The sequence below is a fragment of the Leuciscus leuciscus genome, assembly GCF_965113295.1.
Source record: "Leuciscus leuciscus genome assembly, chromosome: 21".
Taxonomy (NCBI): Eukaryota; Metazoa; Chordata; class Actinopteri; order Cypriniformes; family Leuciscidae; genus Leuciscus; species Leuciscus leuciscus.
Window position 1 is genome coordinate 28,276,968 of NC_138745.1, and position 14,190 is coordinate 28,291,157.

At 37.3% G+C, this 14,190-nt stretch overlaps 2 protein-coding genes and 1 long non-coding RNA gene across 3 annotated transcripts; 2 read left to right on the forward strand and 1 right to left on the reverse strand.

Moving 5' to 3' along the window:
• The first annotated feature begins 1,230 nt into the window (after positions 1-1,230).
• On the forward strand, positions 1,231-3,151 carry LOC309485979. Its single transcript, XR_014201353.1, has 3 exons — positions 1,231-1,425; positions 1,598-1,638; positions 1,743-3,151. It is a non-coding gene; the product is annotated as an uncharacterized lncRNA (long non-coding RNA).
• Positions 3,152-4,679: 1,528 nt separating this feature from the next.
• Positions 4,680-10,075, reverse strand: twnk (twinkle mtDNA helicase). The gene is made up of 6 exons (XM_082151366.1): positions 9,922-10,075; positions 8,019-9,406; positions 7,538-7,778; positions 7,246-7,353; positions 6,761-6,902; positions 4,680-5,461 (listed from the first exon to the last, which is right to left on the reverse strand). The coding sequence occupies exons 2-6, from the start codon at positions 9,379-9,381 to the stop codon at positions 5,105-5,107; spliced, it is 2,211 nt and encodes a 736-aa protein (XP_082007492.1). The 5' UTR covers positions 9,382-9,406; positions 9,922-10,075; the 3' UTR covers positions 4,680-5,104.
• Positions 10,076-10,202: 127 nt separating this feature from the next.
• mrpl43 (mitochondrial ribosomal protein L43) lies at positions 10,203-11,754 on the forward strand. Its single transcript, XM_082151367.1, has 3 exons — positions 10,203-10,487; positions 10,934-11,040; positions 11,214-11,754. Exons 1-3 carry the CDS (start codon positions 10,357-10,359, stop codon positions 11,420-11,422), a joined length of 447 nt encoding a protein of 148 aa, XP_082007493.1. The 5' UTR covers positions 10,203-10,356; the 3' UTR covers positions 11,423-11,754.
• Positions 11,755-14,190: the final 2,436 nt, after the last annotated feature.

The window sequence follows — 14,190 nt, forward strand, 5'->3', positions numbered from 1 at the left end:
GGGGTGTGGTCCTGGTCAAGACAATCTCCTGAACTCCAAACTGAATGTCAGAATGGGAAAGAAAGGTGATTTAAGCAATTTTGAGCGTGGCATGGTTGTTGGTGCCAGACGGGCCGGTCTGAGTATTTCACAATCTGCTCAGTTACTGGGATTTTCACGCACAACCATTTCTAGGGTTTACAAAGAATGGTGTGAAAAGGGAAAAACATCCAGTATGCGGCAGTCCTGTGGGCGAAAATGCCTTGTTGATGCTAGAGGTCAGAGGAGAATGGGCCGACTGATTCAAGCTGATAGAAGAGCAACTTTGACTGAAATAACCACTCGTTACAACCGAGGTATGCAGCAAAGCATTTGTGAAGCCACAACACGCACAACCTTGAGGCGGATGGGCTACAACAGCAGAAGACCCCACCGGGTACCACTCATCTCCATTACAAATAGGAAAAAGAGGCTACAATTTGCACAAGCTCACCAAAATTGGACAGTTGAAGACTGGAAAAATGTTGCCTGGTCTGATGAGTCTCGATTTCTGTTGAGACATTCAGATGGTAGAGTCAGAATTTGGCGTAAACAGAATGAGAACATGGATCCATCATGCCTTGTTACCACTGTGCAGGCTGGTGGTGGTGTAATGGTGTGGGGGATGTTTTCTTGGCACACTTTAGGCCCCTTAGTGCCAATTGGGCATCGTTTAAATGCCACGGCCTACCTGAGAATTGTTTCTGACCATGTCCATCCCTTTATGACCACCATGCATGTACCCATCCTCTGATGGCTACTTCCAGCAGGATAATGCACCATGTCACAAAGCTCGAATCATTTCAAATTGGTTTCTTGAACATTACAATGAGTTCACTGTACTAAAATGGCCCCCACAGTCACCAGATCTCAACCCAATAGAGCATCTTTGGGATGTGGTGGAACGGGAGCTTCGTGCCCTGGATGTGCATCCCACAAATCTCCATCAACTGCAAGATGCTATCCTATCAATATGGGCCAACATTTCTAAAGAATGCTTTCAGCACCTTGTTGAATCAATGCCACGTAGAATTAAGGCAGTTCTGAAGGCGAAAGGGGGTCAAACACAGTATTAGTATGGTGTTCCTAATAATCCTTTAGGTGAGTGTATATGTGTGTTTGTGTTTGTGTGTGTGTGTTGTCTCTTGTATTGTTTTGTTTGATGCAGTGCAATAACTGTTTTGTCTTTTGTTATCACAGAAACATTGCACAAATCATGTCTCCTGGGCCTTGGCATGAATACTGTGTCAACGATATTAAGGTACCAATATTAATTTGAATAAATAACTGTAAAAGCATTGGAAATTGTTTTATTTTTTCAAGGTGGATTGATTCTGTGCATGGCAACATTAACAGGGCCTTCCACGACAACATCAAAGCAACAGCTGTGGTGTCTTTGTCCTGATGGTAAGTTTATAAAGCTGATATGTTGCTTACTAGGTGTTTATCCAGTATATAAACAACTCTGGAAAAAGAGGAGAGTAGAGAGAGCAGGTATTGGTTCCCACTTTTAAATCTTGAACAGTAAATAACAGGGATTTGAAAATGATGCTACTCTTGTTCTTAATCTTCAATTTAGAGGTGATGGAAACCCCTCTGCCTGTTGATTCTTTGACCAAGGTAAGTGCAGTATAAACTCCTGTCAATCTATCAGTTACCCTTTTTAATAAGTCGTATGTATTGTAAAGTTACATTTTGGACTGACTGTTGGCTACTTTGGACAGATGCCACCTGACATCCTCTGGCGGATCTTGATGGGAGTCGTCACTGACGACGGTGATGTGGCTTTCTGGAGTGCAAGTCGTTTTCAGGGATGTTGTCTCCAAGCCCAAATTCAGAGAAGGGGCCCACTTTGTATGGCTGGACAGTAAGTTCTTTAAATCTAAGTTGTGAGTACTGTAAAACGTACTTGAGAAAGTCTGTCTGTCCGTCCATCTATTTCTGTCTGTCTGTCTGTGCAATCTATCCATCTATCTGTCTGTCTATCTATATATCCATCTATCTCTGTCTGCCTGTCTATCTCTACCTATCTGTCGTGTCTATCCGTCTGTCTGTGTCTGATAGACTATTGCCTTCAAAACTTTCAGCTTAAAGGGGTGGTTCAGGATTTTGGACATCGGACCTCATTTCCAAGTTAGCCTGTGTGTTATTTATCAGTGGAGACAATTTTCAAAAATTTTCACCCAGTCCTTCCAGTTGCATAGTTCGCCGGTGCTAGGCGAGTCAACGGTATCTGTTAGCCTGCCATTAGAAACAGCTTCACCCACTCCACAGTACACCAAAAGCAAATAAATTATAACGCCAGACCATCGATGTAAATGTCTGTTGAGAGAATAATGTTAGAGATCAAACTACCCTTTCATTGCATTGCAATAGTTATACTTTGTTTGTTCCCTGTATTTATTAGCACAGTCTACAGCAGCGGCGGAGTGATATTAAGTTACCTAGGCAACCGAGAGAGCTGGTCCACATGACAATCACGCAAGTGTCTTTACCTGCCGCTGACACTCATCACTACAGAAGCAGAGTATATTTCACAAAGAAATCAACAACAAGACATAGGACTATGGCCACGTTTGAAAGCCATGCCAATGTTTCGGACTTTGGAGACGATGAAGGCGAGGAATGTGTGTTATTCAACGAACCGTACATGTTTGAGCCAGAATACACAGACGAATAACTAATCGAGATGGATGCTAAAAGGGCAGAAAGAGAAAGAATGCCTGTAGAGACAACAGCAGCTGGAGATGCCGTAGAGAACCGGGACAGAACATCGGGAGACTGGTGGTGCCAGTGCAGAAAATGTAAAGCTACATATAGCTAGCTAGACGTCCCGACTGTAGTGCGCTTCTGTTCTGTGTTTACTTTTCGGCGCAGTACTACTAACCGGAGCAAAGTAAAATTCCGCCGCTGCTGAGAAACTAGTTCCTGTAAATGTAATGCAATCATTGAGATGCAAGAGTAGTTTGATTTCTAACATTATTCTCTCAACAGACATTTACATCGATGGCCTGGCGTTATAATTTAATTGATTTTGGTGTACTGTGGAGTGGGTAAAACTGTTTTTAATGGCAGGCTAACAGATACCGTTGACTCGCGCTAGCCTAGCACCGGCGAACTATGCAACTGGAAGGACTGGGTGAAAACTGTCTACACTGATAAATAACACACAGGCTAACTTGGAAATGAGGTTCGATGTCCAAAATCCTGAACCACCCCTTTAAAAACTACTTTGATCTTCAAACTGAAAACCTTCCAACTTCAAGCTTTTAAAACTTTTAGGATAGGCTTTCTCAAGCCAAATTAAAGTTTGTGTTGACAAACTTTTTTTTTTAACTAGTTTATGTTGTTCATAAACAAAGTAAGTCTCTTAGGTACTTTACAGACAAAGCCAATAACACTCAAGCATATCTTGTCTAACATTTTCCTATAATATGTTTAAAATGTATATAAAAAAGAAATTCCTTGTATGACTCTGTACTATGTTAATGCCTTTCTTCAAAATGATTCAATATTGTTTGTTCTGTATTTTATCTAAATTAGGTGTTGTGAACTGGAGTGCATTTTCCAGACAATATAGATTGTTTTTTCAATGATGGAGGGGAATTTCAGGCTGAGTAGATTGCGTGTGTGCGTGCGTGTACGAGTGTGTGCGTGCGTGTAGGAGTGTGCGCGTGCGCGTACGAGTGCGTGTGTACAAGTGTGCGTGCGCTTACGAGTGTGTGTGTATGTGCACGTTGATGTACGTGATTATCTGTATGTGTACATATCTGTTTTACAAAATTATTTTTGTTTTGAAGTAAGTTATCACTGGTATGAGTTTTTTGGGGGTTTTTTTTTTTCATAATATGGGATACAGAGATTGACAATGTACTGTATGTAGTTGGTTTAACTTCAATCTACTTTATTGCCATTGTTTTATAATAGCCTATATAATGCACAAAAATAAACAAAAATTATTACAGAGGAATTATTCAAATAATAAATATATATATATATAGTGCCATTAATGTTTACAGTAATTTTGTAAACAGTGAAGTGCAACAGAACTTTTAAAATACTAGGCCTCTACATATTACACAATATATACTCTGTAATTCCTTATAAGTTAAGAGTCTTTCGTTCTTCCTGTCAGTCCCATAGAGGCTATGCTGTCGGTACCGGAAAGAGAAATGATTAGTTCACCTTTCGAGTCTTCTGAGTCTTTCGTTCTTCTATCACGTGATAAGTCGATAGACTCAAAACATGAACTAATCAATTCTGTATCCGGTACTAGGTGCATCTTCATGTGTACAAGCTTGAAGACTGAAAAAAAAAAAAAAAAGTTGACTATTAAAAAGAAAAGCTGAACTCTAGTTCACAAATAATATATATTGTTTAAATTGAATTGTTTAATTACGTCATTATTTTGGAATAAATGTAAATATGCGTAAAAACACTAACTTGATGAAATGTATTCTTGGTTTTAATTGATAGAACATTGCATAGTGTTAAAATACAAAGTAGAATTTCACTTGTCTTTATCTATTGTTTAGTTAAGCAGAACAATTTATTGTAACAGGGACATACATTTATATATATATATTTAAAAAAAAAAAATTTATTATGAGGACTTATCCTCATTTTAAACCACCACCGATTTATAAAGATTCAACTTTCAGAACTGTCTACAAAACACTTTATTTACAGTTTTCACAGCCTTCTTTAAATAGCTTATGTGTGACAATGAAATAGAAATAGATCACATTACATGTTTCACATTACATAAAATGGATTTACATTAATGAAATGTATGGCTGGATCCCTACAAATGCAGCTTTATGGGTCTTGTCTCATATTTTAAGTGTATTTTTGCTTCTTTAAACCACCAAATAACAATTTTTAAACAAAAATAATTTGTTTCATTTTGGTGCATATAAAACATTGTATGTATAAAACATTGCATAAAATTTAAGGGGGTCTAAAAATATCTATCCATCCAAAACCACCTCTATTAACAAACAATGAAGTGTGTTAACATCATAACATTACATTTTCATGTATTACACATTTTATTTGAATTCATGCAAACAATGATTTCTCTGAGCTACTGATTTTTTCGTTCTCCATCTGTGGAACCCTTTGTGGAACCCTTTCCTGCTGCTGAGCCCTTAACTGTCTTGGTCTTGGCTTTTGCAGACTTGACAGGTTTCTCACTTGTTTCTTTGAGTTCAATCTCCTCTGTTTCCTCTGTGCTGTTATTCTTGTCCACTGCCACCTTACGAAGTTTCTGCTTTCCTTTCACAGGAGCAGTGAAGGTAAGTGAGGCTTTATTAAATTCTAAGGGAAAGATCCCCACGTCCCCATCAAAGCGGTTCTTGGCCACCTGAAGGGACCTTCGGCCAGGACACGTCACCAACTTCTTCTCCTGAAGGATGAGCACGTTATCTGCCTCCTGACTGGCCTGATATGAGGAAAACTATACATTAGACCTGGTAGATTTTATTATACTGTAGTAGTAGTATAGGTTTTAATGCCATATCAGCATCTGAGGCTATCTTCATGGCAAAAAATACAAGGGTTGCATAAATACAATAAAAATAAAAACCAAACAAAAATAAAAGTACAGTAGTTAAGATTATATAATATGTTTCACATTTACATATGCTAAAAATACAAAAACCTTTTCTGGTAAAATATTACTAAACAAGTCCTTAAAGGGATAGTTCACACAAAGACGAAAATAAGCTCATGATTTACTCACCCTCAAGTCATCCTAGGTGTATATGACATTCAGAGTTATATTAAAAAATGTCCTGGCTCTTCCAAGCTTTATAATGGCAGTGAATGGCTGTATATTCTTGTATAGTCCATCAAAGTGCATCCATCCATGATAAAAGTGCTTCTGAAGTGAAGCGATGTGTTCGTGTAAGAAAAATATCCATATTTAAAACTTTATTGACTAAAATAGCTAGCTTCTGGCAGACGGCCGTAAGCAAGTCGGCTTACGCCAAAAGAGTAACCCGTGGCGCATGTGTGACGTAGGATGTAGTTAGGGAGTAGCGTAAGCTTTGATTCCTCTCGCGGTTCAAACAAACAGAGCTGGGCAACAAACTCAAGCTCCACCGACATTTCTCTTTAAAAATTCTCATTTTAGACTTGTAATTCATGGCTGGTGTTTTGTTTTACTCTATCCTCTGCACTTCCGTGTTCGTCATTACGTTGTGCGTCAAGGTCAAGGGTTACTCTTTCGCCGTAAATCGATGCGTATGGCTAGTTATTTTAGTCGATAAAGTTTTAAATATGGACATTTTTCATTACACGAACACATCACTTCTCTACAGAAGGCCTTTTATTAACCGCCAGAGCCGTGTGAAACACTTTTATCATGGATGGATGCACTTTGATGGACTATACAGGAATATACAGCCATTCACTGCCATTATAAAGCTTGGAAGAGCCAGGAATTTTTTTATATAATTCCAAATGTATTCGTCTGAAAGAAGAATGTCATATACACCTAGGATAACTTGAGGGTGAGTAAATCATGGGCTAATTTTAATTTTGGGTTGAACTATCCCTTTAAATGAGCTAACTACATAAAAAATTTATTATACATGGAAACTAAGCATGTAAAATTTCGGTGTATGTAAATTGTACAATGACAATAAAGAATTATCTATCAAAAATCTGGATGCCAAGTTTACAGCTTAACTGAAGTTGCAGAGGAATAAACATGCAGAGATGGCCTTTATCTACCAACCTTGGCTGTGCCAAAGATGGATGCTGTCTGCAGTTCTTTATCATCCTCTTCTTTCCGAGGGTGGATAATTAAAGTCACGTGACAGCAGCTGTTTGTGGCAAACTTCCTGAATGCTCCAATTATGTGGTCTTGTACTGCAAATCTGAGATTTTTTTTTTTAAAGAATACATCATTAGTAACCCATATATTAATTATAAATAAAGTTTCCCACACGTTTGGGACAATTGTAATTATTTGATTAATTGGTAAGGATTTTTAAAAATATATATTTTATAGAAGTCTGACTCAGAAAGAAAAAATTCAAGCTGAAGAAACACTTGATAACTAAGCAATGAGCACTATAGAATTTCCATGACTATTTAAGATTCCATTGATTTCCATGATTTTTCCATGGTAATCACACTTTTGAAATTCCTCTATATTTCCATTTTTTTTGAGGACCATGGGAACTCTGAATAAATAACATATTAAAATTGTTGCCTCACTTGTCCAGAGACAGGTTCTCTTGGCCCATCATAAACTGCAGGTTGTCAATGATCACATGACTGATGTCATACAGGTAAACGGCATGCTGCATGGTATCCAAGACAGCCCTGTACAGACATAAAAATGGCATTTCATATTTAAATATCATGAGAAGAAGCTGGTCATCTGCAAAAGGAAAATATAAAAATCTATGTAAGAGCCTACATTACAAATCCATATGACTTGCAATACAATACCTATTTACAATCAAACTATGTATTCAATTTTAATAAAAGAATGGCAATGATTTACTTGATGTTCTGCTGTCCATGGAAAGTCATAAAGTAGAGAGGCAGATCCTCAAACTTATCGGCCCACATGTCATATTGGTCCAGGTTCTCCTCCAGCCTTTGCTTGGCAAACTGGGTCAGCATAATTTTGGCCAGGCGCACATTGTTGATTTCAAAGCTGCCCCATAATGTGTTGACACCCTGCATGCACAGATCTAGGGCGCACTCGCTGATGAAGGTGGTCTTTCCACTGCCTGTGGGACCTGCATATACAAATATACACAAAATATTTATTGTTTATATAATATTTATGCACATATTTATACTTTGTTTATTTTTATATTTATACTAAATAAATATTAAATATATATTTATATATATATATATATAATTATAAATATTAATATTTTACATTTATATTATGTAATAAATAATAAAAACCTTTGAAGAAAAATGGTTAGAGTGCAATTAAGCAAAACATAGCAATCCTATGTTGACTGTACCTGTAAAAACCGTCAGCTCCCCCTTGCGATGACCTTTAAGGATTCGATTAAGCTCAAGGAATCGAGACCACTGTATCCCAGCCACCTGCTCCACATTAGCCAGTTCCCCGTACACATCCTCCCGTAGCTGTTTGAAGGACACAATGGACTTGTGGGCAGCAGGGATGGAAGCCTTGACAATTCGCACCAAGTTCCTGCCCTGGGCCAAAGCCTCACTGGGGCACGGCTGAAACTCCCCTGGCCGGATCAGAGAGCAGCGTTTCAGTCCAAGTTTCCTGGAGAATATTTTTGAGGCTTCCCAGGAGCGCATATCTCCCCCAAGCCACAGTGTGACTTTCTTGAATTGCTCCAGATAAGGCAGGAGGATTGGGGGCAGACAGCTTACACCCCGCGGCAAGGCCAAAGACGGAAGACCGGTAGCCTGACTCACTGCCATGCTGTCCACCTCTCGTCCCGTGAGCACAACCTCACCGTCTTTCCGTCCCATCAAAGGCAGGCCGAAGAGGTTGTGGTAGCTGGAGACTTTAGGTACTGTGGCTTCAGTGTAGACCACCCGTCCATCATCTTTCACGGCAGCAGAAAGCAATTTAACACCCCGGAGGCCCGAGTCACGTCCACTAAACCAGGGGAACACCAGACTCTTAGTGGGTTTGAAAAACCTGACCCCAAATTTCTTCAGTGTGGCATTGGTGAGTTTACCGATCTGGAACATGGTTTTAACAAGCTGCACTTCCTCTTCCAGGAGGTCGGAAAATGGCACGGAGCTGCTCCAAATTCGTTGCACCTCCTTCATCTCCATCTCTATTTCTTCTTGCTCCTCCAAGCTCTCAGGAAACCCCAGCAGCACATTAGGGCTGATGGACTTCTGACCCTCATTCAACATCACCTCAATGCAATCCTGGAGGTCCTCCCAGCTACCCTCCACTAAAGTCTCTTTACACAGAAACTGTCCGGTGGTTTTATCGATAAACAGCGAGTAGTTTTCTCTTCCAGATCCCTCAGGGGCTGGTTCCAGAAAAATACTAGGAGCATGTAAGCAGCTGTAGCCATCATGGAAAGGGATATCTTTAGAACGAAGATACTGTTTGATATCAGTCACTGTGAGGGGCTGGACAGGGAAATCGATTATAGACTTTGCATCTTTTCTTAATGTTCTGCAGAAATATAAGCCAACAGCGGGTCTTAACCAGTTTGCAAAACAATACAAGGTTGGCGCCCTAAAAGAGTGCTGCAGGACTGGATTGAGGCAGGGCTGGCAAAAAGATAGATATCTCCAGAGAGAAAGATGAGAGGGTTTACAGGGACTACAGCTCATCCCCTGCAAGAGACAGCCTGCCCCCTTGAGAAAACTGCTCCTCCACATTTGCTGTTAATTCAGAACATCAGACCTGCATTGATTATAGACAATTTGCTCAATTACAATATGCATTTAAAAAATGTGGCTGAAACAGAACAAGAAAAAAAAAAAACCTTTCCTGTGATATTGTGATCAAATAATTTCAATATTTAAACTGTGAATTCCAGTACATTAAGACATTTAGATGAGATCATGAATATGTACTCCATAACAGCAATAACATATAAATCATAACATTAACAATCATTAATCCATTCATGTATAACAGCTCATTAGTAGATGTGCATTAAAATAGTTGCAAATGTCATGAAAATATATTTTCATATATGAATGCACATGAACTATTATAATGCTTGCAACGGATTTATTAATTAATGTTATTATAAAGCGTCACCAAAAATAACTGTATACAGTATATGCATGACCCCTAACGTAATTACTCAACAATACGTGTATCTATAAAAGTAATGAGGATAGTGAAGAGAAACTTTGCCGGGAAATATGTGTAAGAAACGCATATACCGTAAATATTTGACATAAACTTACTAAACTGTATGAAGCGCGCCAAACTGCATCATGTGTATGCATGTCCCACTGAACATGAGGTCCGAGCTCCAAAATACTTCCGTGTGAAACATGAAACTCTTGTTGTAGTGTGTTAAGACAAAGCGAATTAGACTGTGTAGCTTTAAATCGTAATAAACATACATTTAGAAAATAAGTAAGCTGTCATGGTTAAATTCCATGTAATAAAGTTATTGGGAACTTTCTGTTTGTTACAAAACTGTATTTAAATCACTTCTGATGCGCAGCTTCTATTTCCACCCGGACGACAATTTGTAACGTACCTGACATTACACATGTCTTCTGACGGCTGTCCTCTAAATCTAATAATTCAACGTGCGTGATATTATTCAAACCAATTCTGACAACAATCAAGTAGTAAGTTGAACTGAATGTTGCATCTCTGAAAAGGTGGTCATGACTGCTCGAGGAACACCGAGTCGTTTTTTACAGAGCGTTCTTCACAATGGAGTGGGCCGCTACGTTTGTCAGCTAAAGCGAATCTCTCTGGTCTTCTCAAAGAAAGGACAGGGCTCTTTAGGAGTCAGGTGGGTTACTTTACATCAACTGTGTTGATCATGTATAATAACACTGTACATAAACTACCCATAGAATGATCACTCTGTATGGAGAGTGAATTTCTGATTATTTTTTAGTGTTGTTTGTGTATCCGAGATATTATAACATAATAGATTGTATAAAGTCATAATTTTCAAGAAGTAAAATCTAAATGGTCTAGGGCTTTATGATAGTAAAATATGAATATTTATTTTAATATATGAAATGTTATTTATTAATTATTTTTAAATCTGTTTAATTTGTATAAAGAATTTTTTATTATTATTTTGCTGTGGTGTAGTATATGTAATACAGTTCACGTTGCAAATATTTGTGGGGTAAATTCATTTGAGTAGCACGTTTCAGTAAGATCCTTTGACATTATTTGTGTCGCTTATTGTAAATCATTTAATTCTAATGATATATATTCCTCCAGAGATTTCATTGAGGAAGGTGTGGTGGACTTCGCCAAAAATAACCCAGGAACTGTGATTTACATCTCCCCTCAGTCCTGCAGAATTCCTAAAATAGTAGCGGAATATTGTAAGTATGACCTTGCCTGATATTTTATCAAAATGATTTAATCTGCTCTGCTGGCTTACAGGTAACACCATATTGTTGTTTCCTGCAGTTATGACTAAATGTTTATACAATTTGAAGTTGTCAGATATATATTAAATATCAGTGTGCTCACTGTTTTGATTTGATCTATGCAGTGAACGGTAATGTGAAGGAGGAGATGGTCACCAACAAAACATCTCAGCAGATTGCCGAACTTATAACCAAGATGTCCAACCAGTCAGGACTGGACATCATCCGCATTCGAAAACCCTTCCACACAGACAGTCCCAGTATCCAGGGCCAGTGGCACCCCTTTACAAATCGACCCCCCAGCATCCAGCCAGTGGGCCAACAGACAAAATAAGCAATTTGCTTTGTATTTATTCCCTGATTTATGTGCTGACCTGTTGGGTGAGCTGTGAACTTCCTCTGCCACAGCACGAAAATCAGCACAAATTCAACAGTACTATGATCATTTAGATGTTTTAAGCAGTGAAATGTTACTAGACTGTTAAAATCATACTTTTCTGTTTGATCATTTGTGGCTTGATAAAGTTTATATAACAATTAAATTCTTTATAATATGACCATCCAACTGTTTCCATTGGGAATTTTTTTTAACCTAAAATGTTTAAAAGCAGAGGGTGAGTAATTTTTCCACTCCTTTATAAGCTTAATAAAAGCCTACTTTTAAAATATCGCGTTTATAGTGCATATTCGATGTGTTTATTTCTAAGTTTAGTGTGGCAAAACAGACCTGTCTTCCTGTTTATTACTTCTTATGGTAAATGGTAATGGTAAATGGACTGCATTTATATAGCGCTTTCACAGACCCAATGGCCACCAAAGCGCTTTACAATATTGCCTCACATTCACCCATTCACTCACTCATTCATACACCGACGGCGGTGTCAGCCATGCAAGGCGTTCCAGCTCGTCGGGAGCAGCACCAAACTTATAGCACCAAATAAAAATGAATGAGCAAAAGAAAGTATGTTAAAATAATCAGTACATCTTAATGAAATGTATTATGTCTCATGTAATTGTTTAATGAGTATTTCAAAAGCAGGAATACGTCAATAAAACAGCTTTCGTAAAGCCAATGACTATATAGCATGTTAGGAAAATGAACTCAAGAGAGGAGCATTTTGCTTAATATATGCACTATATTACATATTTATTATATTTTTACTCATATCATTAAAAAAAATATGGTCACACTTTAGATTAGGGTCCAATTATCACTATTAACTATGACTTTAGCCTCAATAAACTCCTAATTACTGCTTATTAATAGTAAGGTAGCTGTTAAGTTAGGTATTGGGTTGGATTAAGGGATGTAGAATATGGTCGTGCAGAATAATACCTTACTGTATTTTATAAATTCTAATAAACAGCCAATTTCCTAATAATATGCATGCTAATACGTAACTAGTTAATAGTGATAATTGGACCCTAAATTAAAGTGTTACAAAAATAGTATAACATTGTTATAAATCTGCATTATATCAATATTGTAGGGATGAGTTGTTAATTTTAATCTTTAATAATACGAGCTGACAGGTATGTATGTTTACAGCATTAGTTGAGAGAGATTTGTTTCCATAACATGTTAATTAACATGTAGGCCCTAAACTGTACCTGATATTTAGTCAAATGAATCGATATTGAATCAAGTGAAAAGTTCTTAAAATATATATTTTTTTTCTTATTGTAGGCTTACTTTTTTATAAGAACAATTTTCTACTATTTAGTGCAATAAAAAGTTTCCTTGGATGCTAAAGGATCTTCATGGAACCATGAAGCGTTATACAAATAAATGTGTGTGAAATTTGAATTATTATTATTTTTCTAAATCAATTGAATGATTTTGGCCTTACAATGCTGACAACTGGCAGCTGTTACACAGAACAGAAATTTTGGATCAGGAAGTACAGGAAATCATACTATTGCTAGCTGTAAAAACATATTTCTGATTTTGTGTAGGACGAAATGTAATAATTTTAGAATGAACAATAAAAAAGCCTTATTGGTTGATTATTAATCTGAATATTAGGGCAGAAGGGTCATTCTGTGTCAAATCAACCAAATATTTGATTTTGTTAATATTTTTTCTGTAGAAAGACAAACATAAGTGATGAAAGACTAAATATTAAATGTCACAGTCACAGATGTTTATTTAATAGTAATCCACTATTTTGAAGATTCGTCAAAATGACAATTTTCACCCTAAGATTTGGAGTCAAATTACAGGGGAGTAAAATGACTTTAGAAAGATGGAAGCATCATTATTTTATTTTTACACAGAAATTGGTAAGTCTATTAGTTAAATCTGTTGACTTTAGCAATCTTTGTTTCATTATATGCCAACGGTTGACAGTTCAAAAATGGCAAAAAGCACTTCCTGTGTTTTTTGCCTCAAGTTTGCACGCCTGTAACTCAAGAAGTCTTAAAGATATCTTAATATCCTTTTAGATTCTGGTTCTTAACGAACTTTACTTTTGGTATCTTCATTTTAAAGGAACTCGATGGTTCAATCCCAGAGATATGGAGATCTTAATGCGGCTCCGTGAGTAAATTATACACATTTTCAGTGGTCAAAAACCAAATGTGGGTGACTTTGCATAGGCCTACAGCTGTTTTTTTTTTCTTTTAAAAAGGAATATTTGAAAAACAAATAATGTTTAAACTAGAAATTTAGCAGTGTTTTATTTTTTATTTTTATCAACACAATGCATAGAACATATCTGTCTAATGGCTTTAAAAAATAGTGAATTAGGCTACTCAGTAAATATACATCCATGATATTTCATATCTTGTCTGTCTTAAGATTTATTTATTTTTTTAAGCCGAGGACCTCTGGTTGAGTTGACACGGAATGACCCAGAAGTGTTTCCCCCTCAGTATCTATGTTGATTGCAACAGCTGAGAAACCAACTTGCATTGTGTGCGTTTAATCTACAGTGACAGCGACACAAAGCTTGAGTGCACGGGAGAAAAGCTTTTCTCACTCCCACGTATTACTGGCAAAAAAGCAATAAACGCAGTATGCCACAGACGTTTATCATGTTGGGGGTGGGAACATAAGAATATGTTGGCTGTAATCAGCATTAACAGTTTTGGCTTCTTTTT